We start from the raw sequence: 13,302 nt of genomic DNA, 5'->3' as shown, positions 1-13,302 counted from the left end.
GTCAGGTTTTGATGTTGAATCAATGTTGAAACCTGACATTGATTCTACGTTATATTTTCTAACACTGTTGACATTGACACAATGTCAGATTCTGATATTGAAACACTGTTGAGCTATGGTATTGATTTTCCACCTCTTTCGCACAGTTGCTTTTTATTGAAAAAAAAGCAAAAAAACAAAAAAGGTCACTAGACATGTATCATTTGCATTTTCTTTCAAAGAAGGTGGGCAAAACAATGAACAATGTAAACCTGAACAGAAAAAAAAAGGTTTTCGCAAAAACAAAAATAACAGGTTAGTTTTAGCTGAAACGTGTTAAAATGCTCTCATCCACTCTGTTTGTCGTATTTCTCATGAGTTTGTCACCAAGAGCCATTTTGGAGCGCAACTGTGCATTTAGTCCCTAAAGTAGAGCCTGTATGAGGTACTTGACTGAAGCACTTCCGTTTTATTCTTCTTTAGACTTCCACTCCCTCCACTACATTTGACAACTCTCATTGCTTTTCAGACGAAAACAAAGCCTGGTTTCTACACCCTGTCACATTCAGAAAATCTAGGAGTGAAGTCTCCCCCACCCAGAAAAAAGATATTTCCACTCTCAAGCTGTCAGTTGGTTTCCATTTAGATAACTGTTTGAGAGGCAAAGATGAAAGAGGAGTCAAAAAAAATGAACATAAACTTGGATAGCAGAACTTTGCTACCCCATTAATCATCTCTCAGCACTTCAGCTTTATCAGATAAAACTACCCAGCTGTGTATAATAAAGTAGCACACTGCACCAGGTTCAAGAGTAAAATGTTTGGTAAAGCAGTGATGCATCAATATTAAAAGTCATAAATAATGATATTTCTGTCAGAGGAACCATTTTTTCTGCAGAATCAGGACTTCTGTTTTTTCTACCTTTTGGTGCCTTTTGCTGATAACGCCTCAGTAAGTCGATTTAGGTACGATTTTGAATGGAAGAACTTTTACTTAGTATTTCTTAAACTGATATTTTGTCACCCAGCGCAGGAAGAACATTTCAGATCTTTCAGATTATTTAAGCTAAAGTGCCTGTACTGTACTACACTTAATATTATTAATAAAATACTTTACAACTAGAAGTCCTGCATTGTTGTAGTTACAGAAATAAGAAAGTAAAAATAAAAATGGATGTTAAAGTGAGTTAATGATGCATTTTATAATATTGCTTAATATTTTAATTTGAATGTGAAGCTGTTCTGGTGCGTTTGATCATAAGAGAAACTTAACACCTGCGTCTGGATAAGCAATAGATGGACCTAAGAATAAAGGAACTGCACCAAATCTATGCTAAAATATAATATTTCTCCCTGAAATGTAGTTAATATGTAAAATAAGTCATCTTAAATTTGTACATTCTTGAGGAAATGTGCACCCCCCCCTCTGTTGGTATTTCAGTAGAAAATTCTGATCTGAATAGATCTTTCACCACTAAAATGTGATCATTTTGAACATAATACACTTGATTCTTTAAAAGAATTTTCATTGGATTATGGGACACTGTGGAAGAAAGAACCAGGTCAAAAGAAGTATGTATTTCCATTGCTTTAAAATTGGTCCTGTGGGTTCAGTGAGCAGCAGAGATCTCTGGGTTTAGCTGTTACCTTGTAGATGTGCCTTTGCAGGATGTAGGGATTTGGGCCAGAGTGAAACTTGCCTATGTTCATGAGCAAGTGTAACACCAGTACCCCTTCTCTCATTACCTCACAATATGGAAGCCCCATTCCTCCTTCCACTGCAATTTTTCTTATCTTTAGTTTGCAGCCTAAAGGCAACATTGCAAATATTACATCAGAATGCAGCTTGACCAGAGAGAAGTAATGTTGCTTAAAGACGGCTTTTTTTTTTACGAAGCCCTTTGAGGCGATGCACAAAACAATGTAAACAACACAGCAAAGGAAAAAAATGTAATCCGGTGCTCTTTTATGGGGCTCTGTCAATCACATATAGCTACATTAAGATTATAAATGTAGCCAACATGACAATACCATAACGACAGCCTTGCAGGCAACACTACGAGACTGCACTTGGACACAGCAGAAGTTTTAGCTACATTCATGTGAAAAAAAAAAAAGTTTTCACACTATTTTGCGCAGTCCTCTGAAAACCTAAACACACTCTCACTGCATCCTTAGGATCTAAATAGCAGAGAGGGGCTGCCAATCAAATGCACTTGATTAAATGATAATCAACAAGTGTGGCCACCTGTGTAAAATCAGAGGTTTTGGTAGGAAAATATTTTGCGCTGCTTTCAAATCGGTCCTGTGAAGAAGCCACTACATTCAGTAGATGGAGATGTAGTGGCTCTGCAGGATGTGCAAAATAGCTAAAAAAGAAAAGAGTGTTGCAATAGCCCAGTCAAAGTTTAGACCTTAACCTGATTGAAATGCTGTGGTGGGACCTTAAGAGAGCTGTGCATTAACCAATACCTGCAAATCGCAATGAACTGAAGCAATATTGTAAAGAATAGTGGGACAAAATACCTCCATAAAATGATGTGGATTTAGGATAAAGCCATATAGAAAACAATTACTTCCACCTGTAGATCTGCACAGATAGAGCCCTTTTTCTCACATTACTGTGCATGCTTACAGAGATAATGCTAGCTCGCCAACGTTAAACACTTCAAGTTCAAACATCACTCTATCATTTGCTAATTAACAAAATTGAGTGTGACTGTCATTGGTTCTTTAGAAAAGAGTCATTCCTAAACAGACTTGGATGTGTGCAACATTTTTTTTATGGCCATCCATTCAGTACTTGTTTCTTTCACTCAAAAATCTAATATCTTCAGATTTACCTCTTGGAGGTCTGTACAAAAAGTAATGGGAATCCATTAAATAATAGCTGAGATGTTTCAAAGTTTTAGACTGACCAACACTGCAATCCTCAGAGCCATTGTGTAAGTATGGTAGCAAATAGTATCATAAAGCACAGTTGTGAGTGTCTGCCACCAGTGACACTGTAATGTATTGCAGATTGGGTACCGCTAGTGTCTCTGACAGTTAAGGTCTTTTTTTAATAGAAATAATAAAGCCAGATTTCATCAAAGTTTATTGTTGTCTTTTAGTGGACAAGTGTGACACATTATAACAAAAGAACCAGTACAACATGATACAGGTACAATAAAGCCAGTGGGAAAAAAATTACAACTGAATGCCGAGGAAGAATAAATAGACAAGACAGTGTTGTAAAAACGTAGTCATGGGCTGTAGTATAAAACTTGAAATACACTGGGTCATTTTGATTGTCAGATCCTATAATGTCCATCTAAATTCTACTTGGTGAGACACAGTGAGCCAGGAGACTGCTCCAAAATATGCTGCTTAAGAGCATATAGTCATTTGTTTGCAATGAAATGTGACGGGCCTATAGGTCTGATTAAGGAAGTATTCATGTGCTATGTACTCCACTGTGCTCTGATTGAGACCAGATCCCTGCTGGAAATCCCGCTGCTTTTCACTGCTTTGAAAACACAGAACGTGGCTTGCATTCGCATTCAGCTCTGAGGTATGATGAACAGCCTGTTGTTTGGTGTAGCAGTGTGCATTTATTTTAGGCTTTTTTTGGAAGCAACTGACCTACCTCCTGAAAAAAAAGATAATGTAGCCTAGTCAGTAGCTTTTCACAAGCGCATATTCCAAGTTAGGTGCCCAGTTAGAATAAAATAAGGATTGTAGGTGACACAGGGCCTCCAGGGAGTGTGTGTTTGTGGGTGTCACAGCATCTGAAAAATGAGTATGTATCTGACACAGCTGGATGCCTCCACTCTTGCCTGATGACTGTTTTGACAGTTCAGTAATAGCCTGTGTTGACAGTCAAGGCTGCCTTCCACGAATGAAAGCAATTCAACCCGTGCTATTCAGACTAAAACTCCTCTTTCACAGTAATTAGATTCTTGACTAAGATGATTTCGAATCCCTGGGAGCCCAGTCGAACTTGGGAAAACAATTAATCTGGAAAGAGGAAGTACATGCTTTAATTTGGGCCTGATGGAGTGTTTCGCTTTGGAGAAGGACATCTTTTCGAGCATTAAGGAGTTGCTTCCTTTACATCTGGGTAATTTGTTAGAATGCCTCGGGATGATTTGCAGGGAGCAAAAAGACTGAGCCGTACAGAGTTGCACTTTTTTTGTATGCTGGAAATTAGCTATTTATTTTACAGTGTTATTATCAGGACTTTCCATCAGCGGGTAAATGTTAGTATAAACAAAACAGGAAATGCTGGAAGGGTCCTGATTTCGGCAAACCAAATCTGCCTCTTGACTACCTCCTCATGTCTGAAATGAACTGGAAAAAGCACAACAATTCGATGGAACAAAAACAATCATTCATTCCATTTTTGCAATACAGTGTTGAGGCCTCCCATTATCAGTTAAGTACTTGCTGTCACAAGGTTAAAATAAAATGCTGGATTCCAAATAGCTTTAGGATACCAGCTTTGCTCATCCTGACTCTGACATCCTGCCTACACTGAGGTTGATTTCCTAAAGCTGGAGTGAGCTTACATAACCAGGATCACCTGTGGACCCTCGGTGAAATGGAAAGCCCTCCATGAAAAGCTCACAACATGTCCTCTTTGTTTTAACCTGTTAATCTAATCTAATCGTATCAGAAAAACAATAAATCCCAACCCAGCTGTGTTTGCTGCGTCAGAGAGCAGATTAGAAGGATTTAAAAACAGTGCAATTCACCAAGAACCTGGTTTTTATCCTTGTGGTAATCTCCTAAAATCTCACTCCAACTCATCGCACCATTTAATGTTTCTAGTACACTGTGTCTGAAAAACAACCGGTCATGACAGACTCTGATACAAGACGTTACATCATACGGGCGCACAGCAGCGTCTTATGTAATCTTTGTTGAGAAATGATGCTTACCCCACTGAAAACGTTTGATACTCGATCAGTGATGGTGTCATGAATAGAGTAGTGCATTATAGCACGGTGATCTATCACGGCTCATCGTTTCTGACTAGCGTCCACACAGCATCATCAATAAAGGACCCTTAAAATTAAAACTTCAGGAAATGCTACTGACTTCATTTTATAATTAGAAAAAAAAGTCATAATTTTATAAAGTTCAGGTACTAGTTTGAGAATAAAGTGGTAATGTCAAGAATAAAGACAGCTCTCATAGATCTAGTAGTTATTACCACACTTTATGTGCTAAAAGTGAAATAATATCCTCGTTACTAAGTCTAAAGTATGATTTATCTTAATTTATGCAAGGCATTTGGCAGGGGCAGTCATGACAAAGTTAGAGAGGCAAGGCTGAGATGGTTTGGACAAGCACAGAGGAAAGTTCATGGATATTTTGGGTAAAGGATGGTTATTATGGAGCTGCCAGGCAGGATGAAAAGTGAAAGACCACAGATGAGGTCCATGGATGCAGTGAAGAAGGGTATGCAGAGGGTTGGTTGCTAAGGATAAGGTGAATTGGGGTCAGATGATCCACCATTGTGACCCCTAAGAGGAGCAGCTGAAAGAAGAAGACTATTTTGTAGATGTTGCCAAGTACTAGCAGGTGTAGTTTGAATCGAAACAACTTTTTTCTAACTTGTTATACTTTATTGTTGAAATGTTACAAAATTCTGACTTCATCCTTATAATAAAAAAACACAAGATAAAAAAGTCCTTTAAATTTAATACTTGTATTATTTTGGCCCTAATTTTCCTAATCCCTCCTAATCCTTCATAGGTATCTGGGCAGGCAGAAACTTTGTGATTACTCTTATTGTAACCTTTTACTACTGTGTCCATGAACTCCTTATGCTTGTTTATTACTTCTACCTCATCATCTGTCAGTTAAAAAAACTTTCCCTAACTTTTCCCCGCTGCTGTGCATTCTTTTCAGTATTTTCTTCTCCCAACACCCAGTCCTGTCCTTCCTGTTTACGCTGATACACACATGCCCATGTTGTGAATGCACAATATTATGTCCATTTACAGCTGTGTTAGTATATTCAGAGATTATTTTGTAAGCTGTTCTAAAACCAAAGTTGTTTTCATTGTTCTAAAACAAAACAAAAAAAAGTGTTATTATGGATGCAGCTTTAGTCTCACAAATTTTTTTGGGTTAATCCCTGTGAGTTTAATACTGATGAAACTCATCGCTGTCAAAGAGCCAGTCTGTTCCACTTTCATGCACCGTTGGCCATTTGATATCAGATTTCCCACCTCCTTTTGAACTTGAATTTACATATAAGCTGCACAACAATATTAGTCGCCTCTAGCTTAAAAGGAGTCATGTTTTAATTAAGGATTTAGAAATAATCAAAGGCCCTAACTCCAATGACAAGCTCTGCTTTGTAAAACACGCAGTTACTGATGACTTGTCCCTGACATTATATGAAGGATTACATCTGATCCTTTTCAATCTTGATGCAATCCCTAGTCCCACCCAGTGTTTTTATTAAGATTAAGCTACAATCTCAAAACATTATGGATGCTTAGACTTGAAGAAAATTGATTTGTTTCTTTTGAGGCTGCTGTTTGTCTCGGCAGGGTTCCCTTCATCATCGACCAGCTATATGCTGTCTTAGCTCTTTTATGCAATCAACCTCAGGGTTTTTTCTAGGCTCCGAAACGGCCTTTGTGGGGTGACTATACGCAGCAATAAAGCCTGATTGATCTACATACAGCAGAGGCCATAAGTCATAAGAAAAATGTGCATTTTCAGGCTTTCTTCAGACCATTTGATAAAATGCAACCAATATGCTGATGCAGGGTTGAGTAAATGAAATCCAAATGAACAAAATTGGTTTGAATGAATTCTAAAAGATTGTAAAGCTGTGGACTAGAGGGGAGCTGACCCCTGGAATTCAAAAGACACGTCTGCTTGTTGAGTAGTTGTTTGATAAAGTGTTATTAAGCTCTTTTAGAGAGGATTTAAATTGCTACTTTTATTCTCAGTCCCTTAATCATTTGGTGCTGGTTGATTTTCCTTTGGGGGCTGGCTAAAAACCTCTGCGGGGGGTGTGCCAAAAATGTCTTTATGCAGGAAAAACCCTCTCACCCACGTACTTTATGTTCCTTTAGTGCGGCGCATGGGAGTCTTTTCTTTAGCATCTTTCATCTCTGTTGTTGGAGTGTGTAATTCTGTCATTTGAAGCATGTTTTGCTGAATTAAAAAAAAGAACAAACAAACAATATTTCAGTCACTTCAGTCAAAAAAAAACACGCACAAAAAAACAAAACACCAAACAGTAAGAACAAAGCTATACAAAGTAATGCCACCTTCAGGGTTTGAGTCACAGCTGCTTGAAGAATTTGTCACTTCAGTCAAAATTTAGTGGTTGTGTTTATTCTGCAGTGTTCAAAGCTCTGCTGTGTTTGATCAAAAAAAGATGCTGTCTTTGAAGAGCAGGCCAGTTGCTGCTTTTTGTCTGGGTTGTTGACACTCCTGATTTCTACACTTTGCTCTTTGCCAGATAAGCAGCGTGCAGATCTTTTTTTTCCCTGCCAGATTAATGCAACAGGTTTATATGAAACATGTATATTTATGATGGCTCACTGCAGGATGCACCCCTGTTTTGAGCTAGATAAGATTTTTAAATGTTTGCTGTAAGCTATGGCTTCTGAAAAAAAAAAAGAATACTAAAATAATACAAAATCAGACATAAGCAGTTTAGGAAAATGAGGATATGAAGTTTTCAGGAGCTGGTGCTACATGTTCAAGCTACACATTAGGGGATATAGGGTGTATATTGCATTTAATTTTTAAAGTTATCTTTAGTTTATGCAGTGCTAGCACTTATCTACTCTACACTATCTATAAAACCTCAATCCAGGTAAGGTGTGCAAACTGAACTTAGTTCCAGCAGTCAGTACAGTCATTCACTTGCAGTTTTTTTTTGGGGGGCGGGGGACGGACTAATCCATCTTCAAAACTTTGAAAGATTCGTTCTCAGATCCCATGAGAAATATTCCCTCTAGTGCTGTACCTGAGCACAGAGAAATTATTAGCTGATTCTAAGGACTGATAATGGCTCCGCTGTGATTTGGTGGTGTCAGTACATTGCGGGTATAAAGCAAAGTTGAAACTTTCATTCCGACTACCTGGCCACATGGCAGAAAGAGGAGAATTGAAACACGAGATATTGCTTTTCTCTTTCTTTTTTTTTGTTCAGGATGCCTCTTAACAGCATCTGACAGTTGGAAAGGAGACATGAAGTTCTTTTTTTCCCTTTATAGTATTATTACTCAAATAGCACATCCTAGCTAGATACAGAGGAGCTTTCAGTTAAGACTTTCAGTTTCTGCCTGGGGTGATGGAAAAAAAACTTCAGCTTTCCAGAGACCAATCTGTTCCTTCTTCATTCATCACCGGGTCAATGAACGCTACGTGTTTATTAGTTTGGTTTTTGCTCTGGTCTCTTGTAGAGTGGAAGAGGGTAGAAGATAGACTGCTTGACTCATACTGCTTTGACCGTTTGCAGTAGATGCAGCGACATGGAGTCAGATAAAGGTAGCTGAGGATAATCATTGTAGTCACTATACAGCCGAGCAGCGTTGTGTAGCCAGTGTTGAATAACTCTGCCGTGGGCAGCAGCACCGTCACGTTCACTTCCCGAGTTGCATTCAGTGCCTGTTTAATATCCACAGCTGTGCACACATACAGTCCCGAGTCATTGACCTTGGTTGCTCGGATCTCCAAAGTACCATTAGGAAGCAGGTTAATTAGATTGTCATCTATGCTGGCTTCAGTGATGTGCCCCTTGCTTGGGGAGAGCCACGTAAATGAGAGATCTGTGCTCGTCAGGGATGTTTGGCAGTCTAGACGCACCCTTTCTCCCTCTGAAACCAACACGTTGGAAAGGAGAACTGTTACAGGCTGCAAAACAGGTTTTTCCACAGTGCAGTTGAGGAAGAAGCGGTTCTGTTGTAGAAATTGGATGGACGATCGTAGGTCTCCGTTAATGAAGCAGATATGCTCCTCCTTAAAGTCCCTCACTGAGTCATAGCCCCTCAGGTCCCAGTGCCAAAACACGCTGTACATGGAGCAGTCACAGATCAGAGAGTTGTTGTAGAGATACAGGCCCCGCTGCACCAACCTGGGCAAAGCTTTCACATCCTCCCATTGCAGATGGGTCAGGCGGTTGGATGAGAGATCTAACATGCTCAGGAATGGATGAGTGTGATCTTGGATTGAGAAGAAAGGGAAGTCTGTGATTTGGTTGAGGCTGAAATAGACCTTTTTTAAGCTGCTCAGGCCACTCAGCGTGCCGGCCTCCACCCGTGCGATCTTATTATTGAAGAGAAGGAGCTCCTCCAGCCTCCAAAGCCCCTGAAAGTAGTGCTGCTCTACCACACGCAACCTATTGGAGGACAGGTCAAGGTGCCTGAGACCAGAGACGTTTTGAAAAGTTCCAGGATTCAGGGCTTTGAGCTGATTGTGCGCCATCAACAGGTTTTCCAGCCTGGACATCCCGTTGAAGCAGCCTGGACTCAGCCAGGAGACATAATTGTGGCTGAGGTCGAGACTTATAGAGAAAGAGGGCAGGGAGTGAGGTAGCTTGGTAAGTCCGCTGGAGCTACAGCTTACTGCATCGGATATACAGAGGCACATGGAGGGGCAGGTCTCCTCAGTGCTGTGGAGAAAACAGAGCAGCGCCAAGAGAAGGCTTGGATTTAGTCTGCAGGTCATGGTTTTTGAATCCTTCAAGGTTTCTAATCCCTCTGGTTCTCCCTGAAAAGATAAGAATCAAATGAGAAACAGGGTGATATATGAGAAGGGTATTCTATTTTCAAGCGCTTCAGGCTTTGAGCTGTTCAGCTGACGTCTAAGATGACTAAAAGGTTAATGCCATACTGGAGCTCTCAGTATCTGTGGTACTGTAGAAGATGAAATGGTTCACTTTAGTGACCATGAATCCTTTTAACTCTATATAAAATATTTGGAATGCTTTGGAATAAGAAATCCTCATGCTGGGATATTTTCAACTGTTTCAACAGTCAGATTCATGCAGGCTACTTATTCTTCTATTTAGTGATTATGCCTCTGTAGATCAGCAAAAGGGGATTTTAAATGACAAGACCTTCATCTTTAATTCAAAGGCTCTAGCAAAGATATTGCAAATATGAAATAAAAATCTTTTCCATAGTCATTCTATTTGCACAGACCCAAAAGTCTTTGAATAATTAGACATTTTTAAATATAAAGACTGTTTTTGACTGCCTGAACTCGCAGACATCACCATGCATGTTTATTCTGTCTTTATTAGTTTAATTTTGCCTTTTGGAAAGAAATCATGCTTAGGTGAGTTGAGATCGGGGCTTCTTTCTCAGTATATTTTATTATCCAGCTGTGAAGTTCCATTCTGCAGCATTTCACTGATCTTGTGCAGAAAGTCCAACCAAGGTCGTTTTAGAAGCAAGTCTCGCCAGCCGTTATCTTAAAACCCCTCTGGGTACTTATTTTGGAATATTTTTAAAATTTATTTAACTTTCAAAATAGAATCACCAGTCAGATCAGATAAAAAAAACCCATTTAAAATCAATGCTGAGTTTTCCCTAAAAGTATTTTTTCTTTTAAAAAAGTTTTACTTGTACCACAGTCTGTATTACTACAGAAATTGACTATAGTTTTCAGTTATTTTATAAATAAATAATAATCTATACAGTTACAGTTATATACTCTTATGTCTTGATAATTTGTTTTGTTTCTGTTTTTCGAGTCTAATGATGACCTCTTATTTTCCATGTTCACCTCTTTTCAATAAACGGGTACACAATAAAAATACTTAACCCAAACCAAGCACTTAAAATCAGTTTCTTAATTTGTCATGAATAACGTGTAAACTGACCAACCATGAACTGCTCAGTTGGCTCGCTTAAACCTAATTCTTTGAAAATGGAGGACTGTGTATAAAATTGGCTGTAATTTCTAAATGCTTAAGGCATTATTTTTGTTTACACCCTTGAATTAAAGCTGAAAGTGCAGTGTAATCACATCTTGATTGCTTCATTTAAAATCCATTGAGTGTGCACAGTCTAAATTGTGAAAACTGTGTTCTTGTCCAGCTACATGCGGACCTGTATACACAGTAATCACTGGCTCTAAATTACAATTATTTTTATTGTTTCTTGGCACGTCGATTGTTGTGTGTTATTAACTGAGCATTCAACAGCTAACAAAGAGGCCAAAGCCAAAACTTTAAAAAAGGCAGACGTAAACTGAGATTATCTGCAATCACAGCAAAAAAGTGTCTTTCAGCCTGCGACATAAAGCTTTTTGCAGTTCAATACCTCTGAACTCTAACAAAAGGAAAAAACTCATCTATACCAAACCAGAAAATAAATGGCAACTAATTTCCCTTTAATCACCAAATTCATAAACTGACTAATCACCACAGCTCTATATAATTAAAAACTTTTCAGCACATTGTGAAAGCAGAGTGTGGACATACTTTACCTTCAAAAATGTCTTTAAGTCTTTATGAAATTGAAAGCTCAAAAGGGAAAAAGTTCACACTACTCCCAGACAAGTGAGCAATTTTGTTCACTTAGTTAATCTCATTCTCCCTTCTAAAAAAATAAAATGAAGAAAGGAACACACGGCCAAACCACAAATCCAAAATAAACTGCTTAGCGACAACACGAGACTCCAACTTTCTTTCGTTTTCCCACTTTCAGAGTTGTATCCCCATCAATGAATACCCACAACATAGCTGTCTAATCCTTATCTCCTTTTGGATCCTCCTCCCGAGGCGCTCGAGGAATAATTCACGGCTCCCGCCGTTCTCCTCAGCTAACTTTAAGGTCCTCCTAGCAGGCTTTTTCTCCTCTTCCCAAATGAGAGTGCCTCTCGACAAACATCCTGCGGTGCTTTGCAGTGTATAACAAACAGCACAGAGCTCAGTTAATCTCCCACAATCCCCCCTCCTTCTCTGTGTCATTTAGAGACCAGTCTTGTGTCTCCCTCTCTCATCATTAAGTAATCATGCTGGTGGCTGCCCTCCTCGTTCTCTCTGTCTCTCTTTCTCCATTTTCAACCAATATCAGTTTTCCCACACTGATTTGTTAGTGTGCTAGTAGATTTGTATGATTTTGCTTACTAACATATTAGCAGAGCCCAGGAGCTTTACACATGAATATTACATGTGTTATCCGGTAACCTTTCACCAGTAATCCCAGGGGCATGAAACTTGGCTGTGCTTGATGTGTTTTTCTTTTTTTGTTTTTCTTTGAGTATGTGTGATTAGTGCTGGTTTTCTTAATGCTGTAAATACACCTGTTTTTTTCTGTGAGCTTGGAAACTCCTGCCCATCCCTCTTCATCTTTTGGTGTATTTTGAAGGCTTTCAGCCTCTTCGGGTCTTTTCCTCACCTGTGTGCTCTGTGTCTTTGTTGTTTCTATTTTAGTGGTTTTAAGTTGATCGACGTTAGCTTCCTCCTGCCCCCGAATATGCACACATTCACTCTTCCTCTAAGTGCCTTATGCACTACATCCTCTGCTTTCTTTCTGAGCTCCAACATCCCTCCGTTCCCATCTCTTGGCTGTGGGTTTGACTGGATATATGCTGTCCATGGTGCTTGGTCATGGTGGTCCTGACAGCTCTGGTTTCTGTCACAGTGAATTAGCTTTGCCTCCCAGCAGCCACCTCTTCTCTGCTAGCCCCAACCCACCACCTCCCTCTGTGTAAGTGCTCGGGGCTTTGACTGACTCCCACTCGCTCACTCACTCACTTTGCAGAGGCACATAACCTGATTCCCCACGGATTCAAACTCGCTGGATGGGCTTCACTTCTCAGACGGTGGGGTAATGGAGAAAGATGTCGGTGTCCACAGAAATGTGGATGAGAACGACTAAGGAGGAATGTTAAGTTCAATAAGAGATCAATTTAAAAACCTGCTCCTTAGTTTGTTTGGGGTTTTTTTTGTTTTTAAAAATGGGTTGAGCATAAAGAAAACACATTTGGCTGTGTTTGTGCTGAAATGAAAAAGCAATGACACAATCTTGTCCCAGGGCTAGTCATCAGCTTGGCTGCAACATGTAAGAAATACATACACCCACACGTGTACATTTGAGATATGTTAGGAATGGATTCTAAACAGGCCCTTCTTGTAGGTGTTATGTTTATGTGGGCTTGTAATGTGGCTCAAATGGCTCTCTTAGTAATTTGTCTATTTGCCTGCAAATTGAACCTTGTCCTTCTATAAAGAAAGCCTTAATCTCGATAGCTTTTTAAATATTCACGTTTCATTGATTGTTTTAAGGTGTTATGTAACACTCCTAGCACCGTTTGTTGAATGGGCTGCTGAATGTATTGCTGTAGTGTT

General features: G+C 39.3%; 1 protein-coding gene across 2 annotated transcripts; it reads right to left on the bottom strand.

The window, feature by feature from the left end:
• Window positions 1-5,577: 5,577 nt before the first annotated feature.
• Window positions 5,578-11,839, bottom strand: LOC100700532 (amphoterin-induced protein 3). 2 transcript variants are annotated; one of them, XM_005448783.4, is made up of 2 exons: window positions 11,436-11,839; window positions 5,578-9,710 (listed from the first exon to the last, which is right to left on the bottom strand). In XM_005448783.4, exon 2 carries the CDS (start codon window positions 9,666-9,668, stop codon window positions 8,307-8,309), a length of 1,362 nt encoding a protein of 453 aa, XP_005448840.1. In that variant the 5' UTR covers window positions 9,669-9,710; window positions 11,436-11,839; the 3' UTR covers window positions 5,578-8,306. The 2 variants fall into 2 exon arrangements, with proteins under 2 accessions (XP_005448840.1, XP_025757099.1); XM_025901314.1 differs by having other exon boundaries at window positions 11,685-11,839.
• Window positions 11,840-13,302: the final 1,463 nt, after the last annotated feature.

Source organism: Oreochromis niloticus, linkage group LG20 (assembly GCF_001858045.2).
Source record: "Oreochromis niloticus isolate F11D_XX linkage group LG20, O_niloticus_UMD_NMBU, whole genome shotgun sequence".
NCBI lineage: Eukaryota > Metazoa > Chordata > Actinopteri > Cichliformes > Cichlidae > Oreochromis > Oreochromis niloticus.
The sequence above is the reverse complement of the archived record's forward strand: the minus strand, read 5'-3'. Positions and strand labels throughout refer to the sequence as shown.

What these genes read in the sequence shown, in the direction of transcription:
- LOC100700532 (XM_005448783.4), bottom strand. Translation starts at nt 9,668, where the DNA reads ATGACCTGCAGACTAAATCCAAGCCTTCTCTTGGCGCTGCTCTGTTTT.